The following is a 22,993-nucleotide window of genomic DNA, read 5'->3' as shown; positions in this document are numbered from 1 at the left end:
GATTTTTATCAAACATGGGAAAAACCAGATTGGACCAGATTAGAGCGAGATAAAATGGGGGAGAAAGTACTTGGAACGTATACTATATAAGTGGGATGAAAAGCTGGTGCAACATGGGAATTCACCAGTACTGCACCATCTGCTCAACTTTTGGAAGAAGATTCACATATAAAAGGGCGGTTTCTTCAGTGCCCACTCCCTCTTTCCACTCCTTGGAACGCAGCCTGGGCTGTGATTGACCTCTAACCTCCTAGTCCCCTAATTTCCTCCAGCTAATATATTTCCGCGAGCCACACATTACACATCAAAGAGCCGCGATTTGGCCACCTTGATCTAAACCTTCCTTGCCTCACTCCGATCACTCTATTTTTCTTGCTTACATGGTGCCTAAGAATCTTTTCAATGTTCCTATTATTCCAACCTTCATCCCTGCATTCAGGCACCCACTATTCTCTGTGCATCAACAAAACCCTCCCCAATCTAAAATTGAAAAGGACTTGAAAGGCAATGCATTCATTCTCTACGTGCACTAACCTGGCTCTGCAAGGAAATGATGGAAAGTAACCAAAGTTTCTGTGTTTTGTATTTAGTTTGTTTTGGTTGTTAAAATTCTGGTAAAATGTATTTTGTGAGACTTGATCTTTTTATGGAGAGGGACGACATGGTCTAATTTTTACCTGACAGAACTGTGTAGCTCAAAAAAAAATTTAGCCCATGATGTCTTTACCAACAATGATAAATTAAGCATTTATCTTGATTTTCCACACATCTGTCTGGACCCCTCTACCCCGAGATGCATCAAAGATAGGATTCCCCTTGTCCTTGCCGACCACCCCACCAGCCTTCCCATTCCAACATATTATCTACCGCAATTTCCACTACCAGCAACATGATACCAGCAACATGATTCCACCACCAGTCATGTCTTCCCCTCCCCTCTCTGCTTTCTGTGGGGACTGTTCCCTCTAAGACATCCTCATTCTTTCCCATGAATCCTCCCCCCTCCCCTGTGGTTCTGATCCCTGTGACTACAAGCAATGCTGCAGTACTCCTCCTTCACTGCCATTTGAGGCCCCAGTTCTTCCAAGTGAAGCAGCACTTCATGTAAATCTGTGCAGTCATTTACTGCATTTGGTGCTCCCAATGTGGATACTTCTATATCAGTGAAACTTAACAGACTGGGAGATTCTTTCATGGAGCACCTTTGCTCTGTCTGCTGCAACAGAAAATACCTCCCAGAGGCAAACATTTTAATTCCATCACCACTTCCACACTGATGTGTCCATGGACTCGTGAACTGCCAAACTGAGGACGCTCACACATTTAAGGAACAACATCTTTCATCCTGTCTTGACAGTCTCCAACCAGACAGCGTAAATGTTATCCTCCAGTTTCTCTTGAACACCCCTTCCCCACAGTCTCTTTCTCTCTCTCCTTTCCTTCAACTTCTATCAGAGGTACCCTCAACCCACTTCCCCTATCATTGCTTAACTTTTTTCTTTGACACTGCCACTTGCATACTTCTCTTAACTGTGCTCCTCCCCTGCCCCTCCCCCCCCTCCTTCTTTCATTCAGTCACCTGCCTGATTTTGCTCTCCTACTTACAATGGTCCAACTTAAGATTTTTCAAAGTTTCAGTGGTTTGAATCCGTGCTTTCAATTTCAAATTCCGATCTGTCTCTGTGCTTGTGATATGCGGTACGCAATTCTCTTGCAATGCTGGGCCTGGCAGCATCGCGCGAGAGTATCATACCGCATACTATCTTGCAAAGCTGACTCAATCACTCTCTGTCTGTAGCGACCACGCGAATGAGTGCACTCTAAATAACCCATCAAAAATGGTAGGAACAGTATTCTTTTTCAATGTATGATTCTTTCGACGTACAATGGGTTTGCTGGAATATCACCCCATCGTAAGCTAAGGAGCCCCTGTACCTGATGAAGGACCCAGGCCCGAAACATCCGTGTACCCTTTACTTTCTACGGATGCTGCACGATCTGCTGAGTTTCTCCAGCACATTTGGTTATTTGTGTGGGGTGGTGAATCTGCTGTTGTCTGAATGTGGTGACTCGTGTAAGGCCCTTTGAGCAGAAGTCAATGTTTTAAAAATAATGGGCAATGTTGTCCTTGATTTTTTTTTTAAAAACAGATTTCATAGCAATTCTCTTGGACACCCTACTGTTGTACAGCTGTTGTACAGCTGTGCTTGATCAGTACCAAACAAGGTTTGGGAAGTTGAAGACTTGCCCTTGGACTGTCCTGATAGCACAGAGCCTTCAGAGTTGCCTTGTTTCGTCTGTAAAATGGAATGGGTGAAATAATAAAAGCATTGAAATTTTAAAGTGGTGGTACTCTTACTTGTGCACTTCATTGATTTTTCTTTTTGGCCCCTTTCACACTTGCAAGTGGACCCAGGAAGTAACAGCCAATCGGCCTTTAAAGTGTCTAGTGTGAAAGGAAATCCTTCTCAGCGCCAGCGTCAGATGACATAATCTCACGCTGGGTAGCCTCGACCCCTAGTACAATCCCCAGCGTCTGCAGATGCCGCCGTTGCAATCAGGCAAGTGTGAAATGGGCGTTTTCATTGTGGGATTGAAATTACCCAAGTTTTTGCGTGAGTGCAGGGATGTGAAGGAAGAAAAGATTAAAATGAAGCTATAAACTTTTCCATGGGTATGTTGCAGTGGAAGAAAGCGGAAATAACTATGATAGAGCTGTAGCACACAATTTATAAAGACAGTGGGGGAAAAAGTGATGGCAGACCTGACTTCCCAGAATGCTGTGTGGCAGAGAAACCCCTCCATGAGTGCTCTGTGTATGCAGCTGTGCACACAGCCCTTTTTCTGCTGCAAGAAATTCTGGGAGGGTAGGTCTGCCATTGCTTTTTTTCTCACGGTATTTATAAATTTTACGTGATGGTGCTGCCAGCTTTCCCACGGTGTTTAAAAATTGTCTGCCATTGCTATTTATTGCTAGCATTTTCCCACAGACCCTCATAAAGGTTTATATAGGTCAGCACAACAGGGACTGAAGGGCTCATACTGTGCTGTACATAAAATTTAATTGTTATGATTAAGCATGATTAATTTTGTTTAAATCTAAGATTATGATATATTGATGAAGATTTAGGGCAGGTTCATTATGATATCACTGGTAGAAGGTAGAACAGTCCTAACCCCCTGGATGGCTCTTTGCAAGTGTAAGTGCTTGCAGTGTCCCAGTTTGGAGTGGTCAAGTGTGAAAAGCCAAACCCCCATTCCTATCCCAGGACACTGAAAGGCCAATTTAGTGGGATGCAAGTGTGAAAGGGGCTCTTTTACTCTCTGAATTTCAGTCAGTTTGTTTACATTTGTTATCTGTTTATAGTTCTTTGTTTATACTGTGTACGGTTTTTTATCACACTAACCAATTAGTGGTAATTCTGCTGCGCTTGCAGGAAAAAAGAACCTTGGTTGTATGTGATGTTATGTATTAATCTGACAATAATTTTAAAGAAAGCAAAATAATTTATTTTTTTTCCAGTGAAAGCACGGTTGGTTCATGCTGTTCTGCTTGAGATGTTTCTCTTCTGTCCTTCAGCCTATTTCTCACCTTTCTGTTTCAGTGCACATTTGTAGAAATGAGAAACTAGTTGGACACCAGGCAGAGAGCTGATGATTCTCTGCAGAACTGTTGTTCAGGGTGTAATGAAGTCAATTTGATCATGAAATCCATTCTCTTGATATTTCCATTGGGGAAGCGGCAGGGAGGAGAACATTTTTTGTTCTGGTTTACTCATGGATTTTGTTATATAAATATTTTCTGGTCATAGTAAAAGTGTATGTCCACAAGAAACTTCTGTGGCAAGTTTCTGAAATCTTCACTCCCTTTAGTTAGAACAGTGCACCACAGTATGGACATTTCAGCTCATGATATTGTGCTGACCTCTATAAATACTCAATGATCTGAATCAGGGTGGCCAAGCGTTTTTGTTTGCGGGCTACATACAGAAAAGTATAGGGTCTAGTATTTTTTATTTGGCTTAACTTGCAAATATGGGTTTAAAGTGGTTATCATAAGCCCCTTTTCCACTGGCATCCCAGTTAATTGGCTGGGTGGTGATCCAGGATAGGAAGCTCTTTGTGCCATTTCCACTGGGCTGCTCTTAACTGGGACACTAATTGCTTTTCCACTGAAAACCACATACCTGGGGATCAGAGTTTTCTACCTTCAACTGGAAATGGGTGATTTTCCACTGGATTTATCAGCACGCCAGCGGGAGCAAATGCTGGAGATACGAGTAAGGGTAGATGAGTTTAATCCCCAGCATGAAATGGTGTCATTTGATGCCGGTGTTCAGACAGTGTTCCTTTTCCACTGGACCCTGTCCCAGTAAATTCCCACTTAATTCCTGGGATAGGGTTGTTAGAAACAGAATTTACCTTTAAAGAAATAGCTTGAGACAAAAATTGAGAACAAAGAACATTTATTACAACAACAATGCAAAGTTGGGTGCTTCCCCTTACCTTGGGAATACACACATACACTGGGGCTCACCCAACTTTTATACAGTTTATTTCAGTATATGAATACCCTCCCCCTTACATTCTTCTGCCTCCTGGATAGGTTTGGCATTAGGCAATCCTGCCTGCCTACGTGCAGTTTCAGTATACCTGGAGGACCAGGAGGTATCCTGTCGGTGTCCCTTCATGTTGTCCTTATTCACACCTTCCTGATTCTTGGGGCTACAGTCTCTTGGTATGCAGGGTTGGCTCATCCTGTCTAGGGTTGGCTAATTTAATATGTATAAATCTGTGAAAGGTAACTAATTAGAAATGTAGGACTTGGTACTTCTGTCCAGGGCTAGGAGACCCTTATCTGATCCAGACTACCTCAACTTCCTACATTCTATTGTTCCTTACCACTCCACTTGTCACAAAGACTAGAAGATTCTTATGTTAATCGTGCTGACTCTGCTTTCCTGCATCCTAATCCCCAAGCACATCCTGTTTGTACTGGTTACAGCCATTAACTGATGTATGAATTTTAGTTTCTTCCATGTTCATAATTTTAGATCACTTTTTCCCATCTCTCACAGGGTGCCAGTGAGAAAAGGGCTATCGAATTTTTTTTTTAATTACCTGTTTCTTGTGTGGATCAAGGAACAGTCTAATGTAGTTCATCAATTACTTTTGTACTTGAGATGTCTTGGAACCAGTGTTTTCCTTAAAATTTTGTATGTAACTTTATATGTTAAACTGAATAAAAATATTTAAAAAAGAAAAAAGAGTTGTGGGTCAAACAATATTAAGCCAGGCAATTTTCAACCAATTACACTGCAAGAAAAATGGAGTTTTTGACCAGAAAATTCATATTCCTTCAAATGAATCATACGACACTACTGAATAGTTTAACTCTGACATTACAGTAGTTTATTGATGTGCTCTCTTATTACACAAGGCATTTCTCTATCAATTGCTCTTTAAATGAATACAATAAAACTCTTTAAAACTACAGCAGCACCATCTAGTGTTGAAACTAAGTGCATTGTACATACCGTGCAATTTATTGTTAGAGACTGTTCTGATGGGCCACTTAAAAATTGGCAACGAGCTACAGTTGGCCCACAGGCCAGTTTGACCACCACTAACGTGAACCTTTCCTTACACCTGTAATCCTCTATTTTTCTTGTGTTTATGTGCTCTTCTGTGAGTCTTTTCAGTGTCCCTGTTGTACCAGCCTTCACCACCCCCAGCAATGCATTCCAGACACCCATTAATGTGTATTGTTTTTAAAAAAACTTTGACATTTCCCTCCTGCACTCATCTTAAACCGATGTCCTCTGATAAAAGGCCATTTTTGCCGTGGGGAAAAATGTGCTAGCTGTCCTGTCATTGTATACACCTCTGTTAAGTCACCTCTCATCCTCTGTTGCTCCAAAGTCAACCTTTGCCTTTGGTCTTCATTCGGGGATATCATAACAATTTAGTGACTTTACAAGTTCCTGTGGTTAAGCAATTGAAAAATGATGTCTTTTGAGCTGTGATATTGGTACAAATTTGTGAATGTGCTATGAGACTCCTTCCCCATTTTTTTTTTTAGGCTCTTGCCAGTATAAGCCATGTGGCACACGTCACTGTGACAACCAAAACTGCTGATGGGAAGTGTGCATTGAGGTAAATGATTTTGATTTTTGAATACAATTCAAAGATGAGTATCCTTTTGTACCTCAGAATCGGAATCTATTTTCATGTACGTGTGTTATGAGTTTTGTTCCTTGTGGTAGCACGTCGGGTGCAAAATTCCATTTCCGTAATGACACTATTGAAAAAATAAAATTGGTTCAAAAGAGAGGAAAAACTGAGATAGTGAAGAAGCTGTATTTGTGCTCCTGACTATTTGTCTTCAGGCCTCTGCGCCTCCTACCTGATGGTGGCAGTGGTGAGGATTTTTGATGACAGATGATGCCTTCATTAACATGAAGCCAGGAAAACTTAAAGCGTTGCTGAGCTCTGGATTTGTTTTTCACAGCATTTGAACCACACACAATCAGACCTGAGAATGAGTGTGTGCACATTGGCTCTGCTCTAAGGACATCACAATGTTCTGTTATAACTAGTGTCTGTATGGGCTGGCCAATTGGATTTTACATGAAGCCCCCCCAAACAAATTTGCAAAAGGCAAGAGAATGCATCCTGTTTATTGCCAGTAAATCATTATTCTGTTAAAGGTGACAAAATGGACTATCTTATTTAAGCATCAGGTTGTTATTATTGACTATAGTGTGCTCATTGACCCTGATATAGAGGAGGCAGTAAAATAGTTTTTTAGAACTAGCCCTCCAGTTGTGAGCTTTCCACAAAAGAAGCAGAGCCAATTCCTCAGTTATGCATCCAGGTGATGCAGGTTGGTGGAGCAAAATGTGTCTAATTTTGCTTATTTTTGTTTTGAAAGGTGCAGCTACTGTGATGGGAAATTAAAGGCTCCTCCAAAACCATGTGCTGGAAACCAAGGCACACAAATCATAGTAGGTCCCTTTTGCAGTCTGTTATATTCCCTCGGTACTCCATACCAACTCAACCGCATTTTCATGCAAACCACTGCCCTGTCTTCAGTCCTTTTCTTTCTGAGGACTTTCACACTCAATGTATCATTCTACCTTGGGGCAGGAGAGAAAAGAGAGGTGATGTATTATCTACATGGTGTGTTCCGTTGCAAAAATCTTTGAAATTCTTGAGATATACTGAAAGTGTTAATAGTGTATAGATAGAAGCAGAAAATATAGAAGTAGGTTTTGTGGAACCTCTATAGTGCATACATTTTTGGTCACTGATGAAAGGGTATGAAGGAAACACAAGAGACTGTAGCTACTCGATCGGGACACTGTTGGAGGAACTCCAATGGTCAATGTTTCAGGTTGAAACCCTTCAAAAGGCAACACAAGTAGTGTAACAACACTATTATTGCACCAGCGGCCCGGGTTTGAAACCGCCGCTGTCTGCAGGAAGTTTGCACATTCTCCCTGTCTCTGCATGGGTTTCCTCAGGTTGCTCCCACGTTCCAAAGACTTGCAGGGTCGGAAGGTTAATTGGTCACTGGTGTATTTGGGTGGTGTGGGCTCGTGGACCGGAAGGGCCTGTTACCATGTTGTAAATTAGAAATGAAAGCATGACGATCTCTGCGGACTCCCAAGGGCTGGATTGGGAGGCTGCAGCATTCCAACTTTTCTGCCCACCTACACTAAATCAGGCCAAACTTGCTAAATACAAGAGCCACATAACGATAAACTTCACATGTTTGAGAGCCACATAAGGATAAACTTCACATGTCTGAGAGCCACATAACAATAAACTTCACATGTCTGAGAGCCACATAACGATAAATTTCACGTTTGAGAGCCACATAAGGATAAACTTCACATGTCTGAGAGCCACATAATGATAAACTTCACATGTTTGAGAGCCACATAAGGATAAACTTCACATGTTTGAGAGCCACTTAAGGATAAACTTCACATGTTTGAGAGCCACATAAGGATAAACTTAACGTGTTTGAGAGCCACATAAGGATAAACTTAACGTGTTTGAGAGCCACATAAGGATAAACTTCACGTGTTTGAGAGCCACATAAGGATAAACTTCACATGTTTGAGAGCCACATAAGGATAAACTTCACATGTTTGAGAGCCACATAAGGATAAACTTCACATGTTTGAGAGCCACATAAGGATAAACTTCACATGTTTGAGAGCCACATAAGGATAAACTTCACATGTTTGAGAGCCACATAAGGATAAACTTCACATGTTTGAGAGCCACCACATGAGAAAATATGTTTTCACTCTTGCATGCAGATTTTGTGGGAAAAAATCTTGTATATTAAGAAATGCATGAGTGTAGTAATCATGTAGTTTTTAAACTGCTAATTTGTAATAGTTTCAATAATCAAAAAGTACCAAGTATTTTCAAAATCCTAACTGATTTTCTGTGGAAATTTCTAGCCAAGGAAACAGAGGCTGCCTCATTAAATATATTCAAGATAGAGTAAGTTAGATTTTTGCATCGTGGAACTGGGTCCACTGAATGATGGAACAGGTTCGACAGGCCAAACAGATGACTCCTCCACCTGTTTCTGATGTGTTCTCTTTGGGAATGTTGCTGCCACTGGTCTCTGCAGATACCTGCACCCGAGTGCACGATGCAGGAAGTAACCTGATGCAAAGCTGACTCTTGCGACAGGGCAAAGTCAGGGGGCCAACACATCTGTTCCCCTCTTCCCATTTGCCAGCAGGATGGGGGGAGGTAGGGAATGGAGCAGTCTCACCTCTACGCTTCCTGGTGCTGACCCTCCATCTGATGGGTTCAAGGAATGCCTGTGGCCACGGGACCTTCAGCGCTGCTGCTAGCTTCAGCTCTATCCTGGCTTGGGGCCTGGATGAGGTCCTCATTGGGGAACACCTCCAGCCTTTCCTCTTGGTCTGCATCATCTTGCTTCCACCACCCACCCACCACCCCTGTCAGAGAGCCTTTGGGTCAGGCCATTCACATTGGAGCTCTCCTGGTCCAACTACGGCTTCCTGAACTTTGTGGCTTTGCCCATCCCTTCTACTGCACGCCCCATGCCATCAGCTGTAGTGTGGCCCTGCCTAAGCGAGGAGAACCCAACTCCAGCATGTGATGCTCACTCTATTCCTCTGTGGGGCCATTCCTCCAGTCACCTTTTCCCTCTCCTCACAGCCCTGGCTGTGACCGTCCTGGAACCCCCTGTTTGGTTGAAAGAATTCAGAGTGTCCCAAGGCAGCTTCTGGAATGCTGGTATCTCCTGCAGCCAACATATTTCTGTAAGCCGCACATTACATGTTAAAGAGCTGCATGTGGCTCATGAGGTGAGGTTTGGCCACCCCTGCTATACTTGGTCTGTTTAACTGACTATTTAAATGCCTCAAAAGTAATTGTCGAGTCAGATTCCTGCACCTCTGGCAGCACGTTCCATGTATCGACCAATCTGTCTGGTGAGGTAGAGAGGGGAATTTGCCCCTCCAATCTTCTTTTATCTCCTTTTCTCACCTTTGACTATGTACTCTTAACTGTGCCTCTTATAAACCTTTGTATTCGTTCAGCAGGTCAACCTTTGGCATTCTTTGCTTGAGGGTAAAAAATAAGCCCATCATCTCGCATCTCTTTCCATGGCTGGTAAAACATGAGAGTCTGCAGACAGTGATTGAAGTAAAATCAACAATGGAGAACATCAGCAGGTCAAACCGTGTACTTCATGTAGGAGGATAAAGATGCATAACCAATGTTTTGGGCTTGAGCCCTTTAAGTTATGACAAAATGTAGGCAGGCACCCGAACTTCTGATTCCTGCGCCCTGTTTACTCTCCCTTCCCATTCCCTCTCCTTTCCTCCAGCTCTCCAACTCCTTCTTTCTCCATTCACAGAGCCATACCCCCTCCTCCTGTTTGCTGGTGTGCCCTCCCTCCCTTATCTGCCTATTAACTTCTGCCTTTTCTCTTCCACCCCCCACCATTTTGTTTGGGCACCTGCCTACATTTTGTCCAACCTTGAGGAAGGGCACAAAGCAGAACTTTGGTTGTGTATCTTTGCCTCATAAAGTACAGTCTTGGACCTGCTGAGTTTCTCCAGTATTTTTATTCCTGAGACTGGAGTCCTGCCATCTCGGCAACATCCTGGGGAATTTTCTCTGCGTTCACTTTATCCCAATCACATCCTTTTATGTGGTGACCAGACTGCACTGTGTCAAGTGTGGCCTAACGAACATCTTGGAAATTTGCAGCAAACCTGGCCTCACGAGCCACAACTCTTGCCAGGCAGGCAGACAGTAAGCCTTCCTCACCATCTCTCAACCTATGTTGCAACTGTCAGGGAACTATGTACTTGAACCCGTGAGTCCCACTGGTCGTCACATTCCTTTGCGCCCTCCCATTTAATCTAGTTGTCCTACTTGACTTCCTAAAATTAATCCCAACAAGTGCAAGATGATTCAATTCCATCTGTCAGTGCCCTGCCCACCTTTAATTTGATCTGTATCCTTTGTAAATTAGATGACATTTTCCTCACTGGCCATAACACTGCTTAAAAAAACATTATCTTCTCTGCTATCTGCAAACATATCAATCATTACCTTCTATATTTATGACCGAGTTATTTAGCTTTTTTTGAATACTATCTCAAATGCAAAGTTCCTAGCACTAATCCCAATGTATACCACTAGTCACATACTAATAATCAGAAAGGCAGTCTTCAACCACTCCCTTCTGCTTCCTGTCAGCAAGCCATCTTTGAATCCAATAGCCAGCTCATCTTGGACTTCATGTGTTTTCAGCATATCATGGCAGTCCCAGTCATCACCTTTCTAAAGGTCATGCCATCAGTCTCCTCAAGGAAAAAAAATTCAGTGAAATAAGTGAGACAGGATTGCACCCCCACCCCCTACTTCTGGAGGGAGTAGAAGTTGGAGCAAAAAAGCAGTCTGTTGGAGGAACTCGAAACAAAAATCTGGAGATGCTGTGGTCAGATGCAATACAATTTATCGTTGGATCTAATTTGCATCCACTTGTATCAACTTGGATGAATGGCAAAAAAATTTTGCTCATCATTGCTGCTACCTGTCTATTTGCATATATTGTCTGTGTAAATCAACCTGCTCTTCCAGGTTGATAATCTATTTTGTATACTGCTTTAACATTGCAATGACTATAAATTACTGCTTCACATTGACCTCTAAAAGTTGCTGCAGCTTAATGCAAATGAAACCAATAGAGAGATGCAGGTGCTGGTATTTCAGTCGCCTTTGACATTTGAGGGTTCCATTGTCAATTGGATACTTTTTCTTGGTGCGATATGACATGACCAGCAGCAATAGAAATTCATCAAGACAGTGGTATCTTCAAAACAATAAATTTCATTAATAACTATAATATAAAATCTTAAATCTAAACTCAACCCCCATGTGCAAATATTGTGTGTGTTCGATTTCAATCCGTAACAGCTCAGGCACAACGCTGAAGAGATGATTCAGATTCAAATTCAAAGAAACATCTTGTGTTGAAACTTAGAATCTTTAAGTTGATGTTCAGAAGTAATTACAGAGTGATCATCAGCCTTGTCAAAACTCATAAATTCTTGTTGAGTTGCTTTCAGAGAAAGGTTTCTTCATATTAATTATTTCTCTCTCTCTTGCGTAGAGGTAACGGAACTTGTGATTTTTTTTTGGTGATGTTTTCACAAGCCTAGGCAAGGGTTAAATGAAATGACTATTAGAATGGTTGTGATCTTGGTTTCTTTTACTCAGATATGGGTTGGTCAACAGTGACCAATACAATAGCCACAGCAGCACTGCTCTCTATCTTGACAAAGAAATAGTCGAAATGCCCCTTCTCTCCAAAGCCACTTTAACTCTGTGTCCCTTCCCTGACAAGGAGAATACAACAGCAGTCCATCTTACAGAATGTTACTGCATTTCTGTCTTCAGATAATTCTGGTTCATGATACTAAAATGCTACTTCAAGTGTCTTTAATCACATGATAGCTTTGATCACTTCTGGCTTTGTTAGGTTTCATTTTCCCTAAAAGATAAGTCAACAAGCAGATAGCCTTTTTGTTTGAACAGGTCCCTGGCTAAGTAAACACTCTATTGTCTCAAGATTTCAATTGAACAATAACTCTTGTTTTATGGTTTTTAGCTGAACAATAAACAAGCTACTTAGCTCCTCTTTTTGACGTCACCTCGGCGTCTGCTTCAAAATGGTGTGTGTGTTTTCCCTCCAACCCACAAAGTAACTTCAAGAAAAAGATAAAGATTAATAATAACATGAGTCTGTAACAGTAGAACCTTCACTTTTGGCATGGCAGGGAAATGTTGATATCTTGTAATGTTTTTGTACCTGTTTATCTAAGTATGCACAAAATAATGGATGTCCCATCGAAATGAACAACATTCAGTTGTGAAATGGCTCTGTTAGTTCATTTGGCCCAAATAAGCTGATAATGCTGTGATTTGTTTGTTACCTTTGGAATATTTGGTGCAGTGACATGATATTGACATCTACTTCCAGGTGGAAGACCTTTTCTACAATATTGTTACACGAAGAAAGGCTCTGAAAAATCCCAGCGATGAGTTTTCCAAAATCGTGGAAGTTATTAGCAGGTTTTAAGAATTGTTTTAATCTTCTTGATTTGAACCTGTGCTCACCAGTTGATCTTTGAAATTATTTTTGGTGTGATAGAAAGAATTGCTGAGTGATGTGAGGAGGGGTCCAGTGATTAAAAGTGAACCTGCAGAGAAGAGCACTGATAAATCTTGCATCTTTTCATACCTAAGAATGAAACTATAAGACTTGATTTTCTACAATAATTTTGAGCTTGTCAGTTCATGGTACATTGGCGAGATGTGAAATGTATGTAGAGAGAATTGTTGGCATTTGTTTATTAAGCAAATTATCATTTATTCTGAAGTTTTGTAGATAGGGAGACCAATTAAATGATCATTCTGCAGATAGAATTGGGTCAGATATTTCCAAAGAAATAGTTATAGATGTGAAACCTCACAATTAGTCATCCAATTTAATGGCACTAAATGGATTAATGAGCTGTTTATAAGATTCCTTTATTGTCGTGTACACAAAATATGTCAACTTTTTCTTGCTGTAAAAGCAGACAAAGAGGACTTACAGGCATTGCCCGACCCACCAAGCAATAAGCGAGAAGCAAAAGAGAATCCCTTCAGCAGCCATATCTGTGGATTCAACTCCAGCATTCCTGCAACCACACAATTTCCTGCCTGGTCCTTTAGTGAACGCGCTCCGGGTACCGAACCTCCAATACAATGGGGAAGATTTCAGCACTCGAGGACATTCGGGATCCCTTGTTGCTTTTGGCACCCTTTCAAATTCCAGCTCCGATACCAGGTTACCATGAGCCAGTCTCCAGCACCTGTTGTGAATTCTGTGCGGCCTATGCTGTTCTTTCGGTTCCAAAGCCCCTCGCTGGTCCACTGATGTGGTCATCTCCCAGGCTTCGTTTTGTCAGCGGGGAGTGATCTCCCATCTCTGATGACCTGCGCCAGTTTGCTGATCCGTCTGAGTCTGCAACCTCTCTTGGTCTGCTGCTGTGTTCTTGAGCATGGACTGCCATGGTTTCAAGATGTTTATTTAAAAAGTCAGGCCCTTTAACAGGCTGCTTTGGTCACGAAAGAGACTAGTCTCTTCACACTTGCCTTGTCTTAAGGATTTGGACTTTGCTGAAGGTACTTAGACCATATGACCACAAGATATAGGAGCAGAAATTAGCTGTTCAGCCCATCGAATCTGCTCTGCCATTTAATCGTGAGCTGATCCATTTTCCCACTCAGCCTCACAGCCTGGCCTTCTCCCCATAACCTTTGATGCCCTGGCTATTCAAGAACCTATCAATCTCTGCCTTAAATACATCCAATGTCCTGGCCTCCACAACCACCTGTAGAAACAAATTCCACATATTTACCACCCTCTATCTACTCAGAATGGATATCCGTCAATCTCCAAGTTCTGGCCTCTTGTCCCAGACTTTCCTTTTTACATTTGCTCTGTCCATGACTTTTAACATTTGAAATATTTCAACTCATTTTCCTAAATGCCAATGAGTACAGGCCAAGATTTATCAAATGGTCCTCATGCGCACCCTTTCATTCCTGGATTCATCCTCATGAACATCATCTGAACCCTCTCCAACGTTAACACATCCTTTCTTAAATGAGGAGCCCAAAACTGCTCCAAATGCTCAGTTTTTTCTAAATCTCAGGAAATACTAACCCAAGGGAAACTCATTATGTCAGCATCTTGTTTCCACAACCATGCTGAATGAAGAACATTGCACTTTTACCATTGTGTTGCTTGCATGGTTCTGCAACCTCCTCTATCACACAATTTGGCTGGCTTCCAATTGGAAAAGAATTCTATCTTGATATTTGTCATTATAATTGTTTAGTAGAAGCATATTGTCTTTAGAATCTGCTTTGTAAAATAAAGTACATTTTTTGTGCTTTAATTGAACAAGGGAGAAGATGGTTAATTCAATAAAGCACAAAGTAACTTAAATATTGATCTGACCTTGCAGGTATGCAATTCACAATTCAGGAGTGAGTTTCACCGTGAAGAAGGTAAGTGGTGAATGAAGTTAAACAAGTAAGTCTGCAGATGCTGGGGTCGGGCAACACATCAAGGTGCTGGAGAAACTCAGCAGGCCATGCAGCATCCACAGGAAGTAGAGGGTAACCAATGTTTTTGCCCAGATCTCTTGATCAAGTGTAAGCAATAAAGGGAAGGTTCCTGAATAAAAAGGTGGGGAGAAGAGGGAGGAAGGGGCACAGTTAAAGTCATTAGATATTGGGAGATAATTGAGCAGTCGCTCTGTCTACTGCAATACCAAGGATTTCCCATTACCATTCCCATGAACATGTCTATTCATGGCTTCATGCACTGCCAAACTGAGGCTGCCTTCAAATTGGAGGAACAACACTTTGTATTCGATCTGGGCACTCTCCAACCAGTCGGCATTAACATCAGCTTCTCTAATTTCTGTGAAATGCTTTCCCTGAGTCTCTTTCCCTATCCTTCTGGTTCCTTTCCTCCAGCTTCCCTCCCCTTCCTTCCCGATTCAGATAGCTCATCCCTCCTCCCATCACTTCTCAGCTCTTTTCCTCTTCTACCCTCCCACCTGTATCCACCTATGATATGTTAGTCTGCACTTCTCCTAATCTGTTCCTCACTCCTTTCCTCCCCCTCCCCCCACCTGCCTGTTTTTGCTAAAGATTGACAAAGGGCTCAGGCCCGAAACATCAGCTACCTTTTGCTTCCTGTAGATGCTGCATGACCTGCTGAGTTTCTCCAACATTTTTGTCTATTGTCAATGCTGAATGAGTTGATTATTTTTTTCTTGAAATAATCAAATCTCAAGGAACACCCTTACAGAAAATAAATATCCAGAAACAGGTGGAGAGATTTGAACCAGATGTTGTGGCTTTTACATGGATGCATGATTTAAAAAACTTTTTGAGTTTTATCAATCTAACCTGCTGGCTTATTAGGTTAATGGTTGCAAATTTCTGTGTTGGAATGGAAATTACATTCCAAGAGAGTTCCAACCAAATCATCGACTCAGTTTTTGAGTTGAAAAAGTGTTTTTTTTTCTGAAAAGATGTGCTGTTTGGTAGTTACTCCGTTAGATTGGTTGCTTCATTACTTGACTAGGTCTTGAAATCTTCCCACTGTTGCAGAAGAATTAAAGGCAATATTTAAAAACGGGAGATGCTGAAAGCACTCAATGGGTCAGACGACATGTGGAAAGAGAAAAAGTTAAAAGTTACAGATCGAAAAGTACTGTGTCTTTCACATTTGTGCAAAAAAAATAACTGCAAGGATCTGGCTGTCCCTCAAGCTGTGGAGGATCTGATTTTTGTGCAGCTCTCCAATTGGCAGTTTAGATTTCCAATAGGAGAGAACAGAAAATGTAGTTTCTTCAAACAAAATACACGCCAAATAAAATCATAAGTGAAGCACGAAAGTCCAAAGGTGCTGTGATTGTCATAAAAACATGGAGATGCTGGAGAAACTCAGCCAATCTTGTAGCGTTCAGAGGAGGCCCCGGCGTTTTGGCCCTGAGCCCTTCCTCAAGACTCAAGATATGAGGAAGAAAAGAGGCAGGTGTCAATGTTAAAGGCTGGGCGGGGAGAAAGGGGGTGGAGTACTAACCAACAGACAAAGGATGTCAATTCAATATGATAATAGGATGGGGGAGAGGTAAGGAGGGAAATTATTTTGGTTCTGTGAAAGGAGACTGGGTAAGGGGGAGAGAAAAACGCTGGTGGAAAGGAGTTGTGGGAGAGGGGGTGTCCAATGGAAATTTGTGGGTGTTCTCAGTCTGGCAGAGCATGAGACCATGGACAGACATGTCAGCAAGGGAATGGGGCAGGTAGTTGAAATGGATGGCCATTGGGAGATCCACACTTTTATGGCGGACAAAGTCGAAAGCAGCAATGGTCCCAGCACCAATCCCCTGAGTCACGCCAATAGTCACAGGCCTCCAGTCTGAAAAGCCATCATCTACCACCACTCTCTGGCTTCTCCCATATAGCTAACCTTCACTACCTCACATGAACACCAAATGTCTGAACCTTCCTGACTAACCCATGTGGGCCCATGTCAAAGACCTTACAAAAGTCCATGTAGGTAACATCTACAACTTTTCTTCATTAACTTTCCTGGTAACCTCCTCAAAAAATTCTATGATTGGTTAAACATGACCTACCCATACACAAAGCCATGGTGGCTATCCAAATACTTGTATATCTTGTATCTTGGAACACCTTCCAATAATTTACCTATCACTGACATCAGGCTTGCCAGCCTATAATTTCCATGGATATTTTGGAGCCTCTTTTTTAAACAATGGAACAACATGAGCTACCCTCCAACACCTCACCTGCGGCTAACATTTTAAATAACTCTGCCAGTGTCACTGCTATTCCTACACTAGCCTCCCTCAAGGTCTGAGGGAATATCTTGTCAAGCCCTGGGGATTTTTCCATCATTTTTGCTTGAAGACACAAAACACCTCCTTTAATCTGTGTAGGGTCCATGACCTCACCGCTTATTTCCCTTACTTCCCTAGATCCCTGAGTAAATACTGATGCAAAAAAAAAATAAGATCTTCCCCCATCTCTTCTGGCTCCATATAAGGGGACCAATTTTGTCCCTTAATATCCTTTTATTCTTGATATACCAGTGGAAGACCTTAGAATTTTCTTTTACATTGTCTGCCAAAGCAACCTCGTGTCTTCTTTCAATCTTCCTGATTTCTTTCTTCAGTTTTATTCACTCAAGCGTTGCTTATACCTGCTACAGTGCCCTCCATAATGCGTTAAAGACATTTTTATTTCTTTATTTGCCCCTGTGGTCCACAATTTTAAATTTGTAATCAAACAATTCTTATGTAATTAAAGTGCACATTCCAGATTTTATTCAGGGTTATTTGTCTACATTTTAGTTTGACCATGTAAAAAAAATCACAGCACTTTTTATCCAAAGTCCCCTCATTTCAGGGCACCATAATGTTTGGGACATTTGGCTTCACAGGTATTTGTGAGCACTCTGGTATGTTTAATTGCTTCATTGGTGCAGGTATTAGAGAGCTAGGCTTGCTTCTGAGCTTTTGATCACCTTTGGAGTCTATAGTTGCCATTTTTCAATATGAGGACCAGAGATGTGCCAATGAAAGTTAAAGGAAGCCCTTGTGAGGCTGAATAACAAGAATAAAACAGTTAAGGGACATTGCCCAAACCTCAGGATTACCACAATCAACTTTTGGAACATCATCAAGAAGAAATAGTGTACTCGTGAGCTCCGTCATCGCTAAGGGACTGGTAGGCAAAGGAAGACATCCACTGCAGATGCCAGAAGAATTCTCATCATAATGAAGAAAAACAGATCAAAAACACTTCGGGAGGCAGGTGTGGCTACTGTCAGTGACTACTGACCACAGAATACCATGAACAGAAAAACAGAGGCTACACTGCAAGATGTGAACCATGGCAAAATTGTTGTGCTTTGATTCTTGGACAGTTCTTGTACACCTCCACATTTTGCTCTTGCTATCTGATACCAGTTAATATTGGTCTCATCTGTCAACAAGACCTTTTTCCAGAATTCTGCAAGCCCTTTTAAATACTTCTTGGCAAACTGTAGTCTGGCCATCCTTTCTGTGGCTTACTAGTGCTTTGTATCTTGCAATATAACCTCTGTATTTCAGTTTATGAAGTCTCATGTGGACAGTATTCATTGACACATCCACATCTGCCACCTGAAGAGTGTTTCTCATCTGTCGGACATGCGTTTGGGAATTTTCTTCATTATGAGAATTCTTCATTCATAAGCAGGTAAGTCTTCCTTGGGATACCAGTCCCTTTGCTATGGTAGGGGGTCCTCAACTATTTTGCGAGCCCTCTTTCGACAACGATCCCTGTTATTTACATCAATAGGTGGGGGGGGGGGGTGGGAAGGAGACCCCAGTGATCTTTTCTGTAACTCTTATGGTCCTGTTGATTGACTTCCAATCAGATAGTCGACATCAGTGGTTCTCAACCATTTACTTTCCACTCGTACCACTTTAAGTAATCCCTATGCCATCAGTGCTCTGGGATTAGTAAGGGATTGGTTATGGTGGCATGTGGGAAGGGAAGGTTGAGAACCACTGCTCCAGATCCAATTGTTACTGAAATATTTTGCTTGAGTAAAATTGACATTGGCCTATTTCCTTTGGAGTTATGAAACTGTGCACATAATAAGTCAATTAGGTACAAATAAAGCAGTGGAATACATAAAAGTGGTTTGTGAGTGGAAAGAAAAAGGTTGAGAACCACTGTTCTACAGCAACCATATCACACTATGATGTAGTCAGCCAGGACGCTCTCACTAGATCCACTGGATCAGATTTGTGTACAAGATACACCGGAGCTGCCTCTCGTGATTCATTCAGCGTGATCTTCTATTCCTCTCCATTAATTTTCCTTTATTTGAATCTTTTTCAGAGAGTAAGATGGTAATAGCTGTTGCTATTTTGAAAAATGTTAATTGTATGTTGCTCTTTAATTAGCAAGGTGAAACTGTTGCCGACGTGAGAACGCTGCCCAATGCCTCCACCCTTGACAATATTCGAACAATCTTCGGAAGTGCTGTGAGCAGGTATTGATAGTTCATTTTGTACATTTATAATTTTGCAAGTTGCCCTGCTCATTGGTTGAGTCGTAGCGACACTGACCTCTGGCCTGCTGAGATTGCATTAAATGTTAACCACCCATTCACTCTAATCCCATGTTCATCCTTTTTTCTATTTTCCCACATTCACATCTGTTCTCTTGATCAGATTCTTGTATTTAGACAGTTTACAGTTGATGCAAAGCAATGGTCTTTGCTAACTGGTCTGACCAGTCTACCATCCCACTCCAGTCAGATCCAACTACCAGAAGGTGTGACTTGCAAGGGCTGAGGCCTGCAACAAAAATTGGTTGGAGTAGATCCCAAAGGTCCACCAGAAATTGGGTTTGTTGCCTGGTGCTCCCTCTCAATAATGGAGAAGAACCTGGGCCCTGTACAACAGGGCCCTGGTGAGACCCCACCTGGAGTATTGTGTCCAGTTCTGGTCTCCAATTTTGAGGAAGGACATACTAGCTATAGAGGGTGTGCAGCGCAGATTTACAAGGTTAGTTCCAGGGATGGCGGGGTTGACATATGCTGAAAGGCTAGAAAAACTGGACTTGTATCCGATGGAGTTTAGAAGGATGAGGGGGGACATGATTGAGGTATACAAAATTATCAGGGGGATTGACAGGGTGAAGTCGGATTACTTGTTCCCAATGATGGGGGAGACGAGGACTAGAGGGCATAGTTTAAGAATACACGGTAGGCCCTTTAGGACGGAGATGAGAAAACATTTTTTTACCCAGAGAAGTGTGAATCTGTAGAATGCTCTGCCACAGAGGCTGGTAGAGGCAGATTCGCTGATTATGTTTAAAAGAGAGTTAGATAAGACTCTAGTGGGCAAAGGAGTTGAGGGTTATGGGGATAAGGCTGGAAAGGGGTACTGATGGTAGTGATCAGCCATGATCTGTAAAATGGCGGTGCTGGCTCGATGGGCCAAAGGGCCTACTCCAGCTCCTATTGTCTATTGTGTATTGGTCATAAGGTGGAAAGGGTCAAAAAGGTTGCTGTATACAAGTATGCACATGCAATGGCAAGTGCATGTCCAATGTGGTCCTCATTGTGAGGACAGCTTCATGTGTGGCTGCATCAGACTATGCATGGAACCAAAGTTCGATAGCACCAGGCGCCACAATGCACTGAGGTTCTATCTGTCCCAGGTGTTTTGAAGAGTAGGCCTGGCCCCTTTGCCAAGCCATGTCCCATCACCTATCCTTTGTAGAAAAGATTTTTCAAATGAACACCTTTGTCTGCAAGGGCATTAGGCAGCACAGAACACCTTTGACTGTAGATACGAGAGACGACCACTCGATGGACACAGTGCAGTCGTTCCCTGAGCAGACCATCCATGTCATCTGGTGGAATTCCTCATCATCAGTGCTTGTGCACAAACACCAGGACTTGGCCTGGCTGGCGGTGAGAGAAGCCTCCCAGTTAGATCCTTCCTGTACAACTGGAACATTACCCACAGCGGACGATGCCCCTGAGATGACTGATGGAGTGGAGATTGTGACCCACCTTTTTGCAGAATACAAATTTGCTCAGACGGTGTGTGGGGAAGGATGTAAAGGTCTTTGTCACAGTTCATCCTCTGTAACAGAGGACTGATTTATGGGGTGTTCCTTGGACCAAGTCAGATATCCAGAAACGTTGTAAAACCATAGACTCTGTGAAAGACGCACTTGAATCTGCCCGAAACTTGTTGATCTTTCAGCCTGTGGAGATGTTGGTGCAGAAATGCTGCAGAGTATGTGCTGAGCCTTGGCACAGCCAACACAGGGACAATGAGTAGAAGCATCACCGTCTCGTGTTCTTGTGTTACCAGGCATTGAGGGACTGAGACTGAGGGGAAGCCCCTCAAACAAGAGGGGAGAGTAACAACAAGATGCCACAGTAGTGGCAATGGTGTAAATAGAAATGAATGTAACAGTGTACATTGATGTAAATGTATGGATGCAAAACTCAGGGTGGGAAGAAACTTTGAACAGTTTTCCTTTTGTAAAAATATTGTTTGGAGTAAAGTCTATTTTTGGTGGATTTTTTTAATGTCCCAAAACGCTTCAAAAGTGGGGTTGGGGGTGTGTTTGTAATTGAGAAATCTGTTACGACTGAATTTCACGTTCTTTTGTTTGCATTACAGGGAACTGATTGAAGTATCCTTTGAAGATCCAAAATTTGCTTTCAAGATGAAAGGATACATATCCAATGCAAATTATTCTGTGAGAAAATGCATCTTTTTGCTCTTCATAAATCGTAAGTGAGCTGTTAGGTAGGATTAGTTCATTTTGGTCCATGCCCCAATTAGATTCATGAACAATTGCCTTCATCCTTTTCCATTGGACTGTTCCTTTCCCTAGAAGCTTCCCTGAGAATTTCATTCTTGGCTTGTTGTTCCCTGATGTAGAGAATGTATTAAACAAGTTGCGGTGTATACTTAGGCTAGAGGTAGTGGATCAAATTGGACATTTCTGCCTTGTTTGATTTGTCTGAATCTTTTAGTCTGCTGAAGGAAACATACAACTTTTGTCTCTTCTTGACCAGCTAGATAAGCCCAGATTGGTCACTTCAATAATTGTCATATTTGGAGTGTTTGAGATATCTATATATCCCTGTCATAATAACTTAAACAATCAACAATGTATCTCGGACAGGGTAGTGTAATAGACATGGGGGGTGCGGGAGGGGCGGTTAAATCTCCTGTGTGCCATTCTGTTTGCTTCCACCAGGGGGAATTGTCACTCTATTTCTCTAGTAAAATTGCACCATTGTTAGGGAACCTTCGAATCATTTGTTGTATCCAGTTATGATAATAGGTTGATTGTCATATCCAGAGCCCTCCATAATGTTTGGGACAAAGACACTTTTGTTTTTCCTTTATTTGCCCCTGTGCGCCACAATTTTAAATTTGAAGTCTTAACAATTCATGTGATTAAAGTGCACATTCCAGATTTTATTCAAGTTTATTTGTATATATTTGGCTTTGCCCAAGTAGAAATTACAGCACTTTTTATACATGGTCCCCTCATTTCAGGGCTTCATAATGTTTGGGACATTTCGCTTCATAGGTATTTGTGAGCACTCATTAATTGCTTCATTAGTGCAGGTATAAGAGAACTAGGCTTCGAAGCTTTTGATCACCTTTGGAGTCTGTCTAAGCGTAAAGATCAGAGTTGTGCCAATAAAAGTCAAATAAGTCATTGAGACTGGAAAAACAAGAATAAAAGAGTCAGAGGCATCGTCCAAACCTGAGGATTACCAACATCAACAGTTTGGAACATCATCAAGAAGAAAGAGTGAACTGGTAAGATCAGTCATCACAAAGTGACTGGTATTCCAAGGAAAACCTCCAGATTTGATGACAAAAGGATTCTCATCGTAATGAAGAAAAATCCCCAAACGCTTGTCCGACTGATCAGAAACACTCTTCAGGAGGTAGGAGTGGAAGTGTCAATGACTACTGTCAGAAGAAGTCCATGAACAGAAATAGAGGCTATAACGCATTAGCGAATTATTGAATTGATCGGATCATGACAGATTGAATGTGGAAATGCTGAAAGGTCATAAGGTTCAGTCCACAAAACCGAAATGGTAAAGGCACCTGAGAAACCGGCAATGTGCAGGTGCGGAATCAATTGGGAAGTCAATGATATGTTAGGGCTTGAGTAGAGGAGTAAGGAAGACATTGGACAATGAGAAAAGGATTCTATTGAGACTGCACCTGATTTAATGTCTCGTATTGGTCCCTTTGCCCTTTAAAAAAAA

General features: G+C 42.0%; 1 protein-coding gene across 3 annotated transcripts in view; it reads left to right on the top strand.

Annotated features, from left to right (window-relative positions):
* mlh1 (mutL homolog 1, colon cancer, nonpolyposis type 2 (E. coli)) overlaps window positions 1-22,993 on the top strand; it is a 77,747-nt gene that overhangs the window by 18,421 nt on the left and 36,333 nt on the right. For 2 of the 3 annotated variants that reach the window (XM_069920371.1, XM_069920373.1), the window contains exons 4-9: window positions 6,083-6,156; window positions 6,935-7,007; window positions 12,557-12,648; window positions 14,595-14,637; window positions 19,128-19,216; window positions 21,372-21,484. In XM_069920371.1, the coding sequence (XP_069776472.1) occupies window positions 6,083-6,156; window positions 6,935-7,007; window positions 12,557-12,648; window positions 14,595-14,637; window positions 19,128-19,216; window positions 21,372-21,484 (484 nt within the window). The remainder of the gene's footprint in view (window positions 1-6,082; window positions 6,157-6,934; window positions 7,008-12,556; window positions 12,649-14,594; window positions 14,638-19,127; window positions 19,217-21,371; window positions 21,485-22,993) is intronic. The other variant, XM_069920372.1, reaches the window with a different exon arrangement.

This window comes from Narcine bancroftii, chromosome 2 (genome assembly GCF_036971445.1).
Source record: "Narcine bancroftii isolate sNarBan1 chromosome 2, sNarBan1.hap1, whole genome shotgun sequence".
Classification (NCBI taxonomy): domain Eukaryota; kingdom Metazoa; phylum Chordata; class Chondrichthyes; order Torpediniformes; family Narcinidae; genus Narcine; species Narcine bancroftii.
Note: the sequence above shows the minus strand (reverse complement) of the source record. Positions and strands in the feature narration are given on the sequence as shown.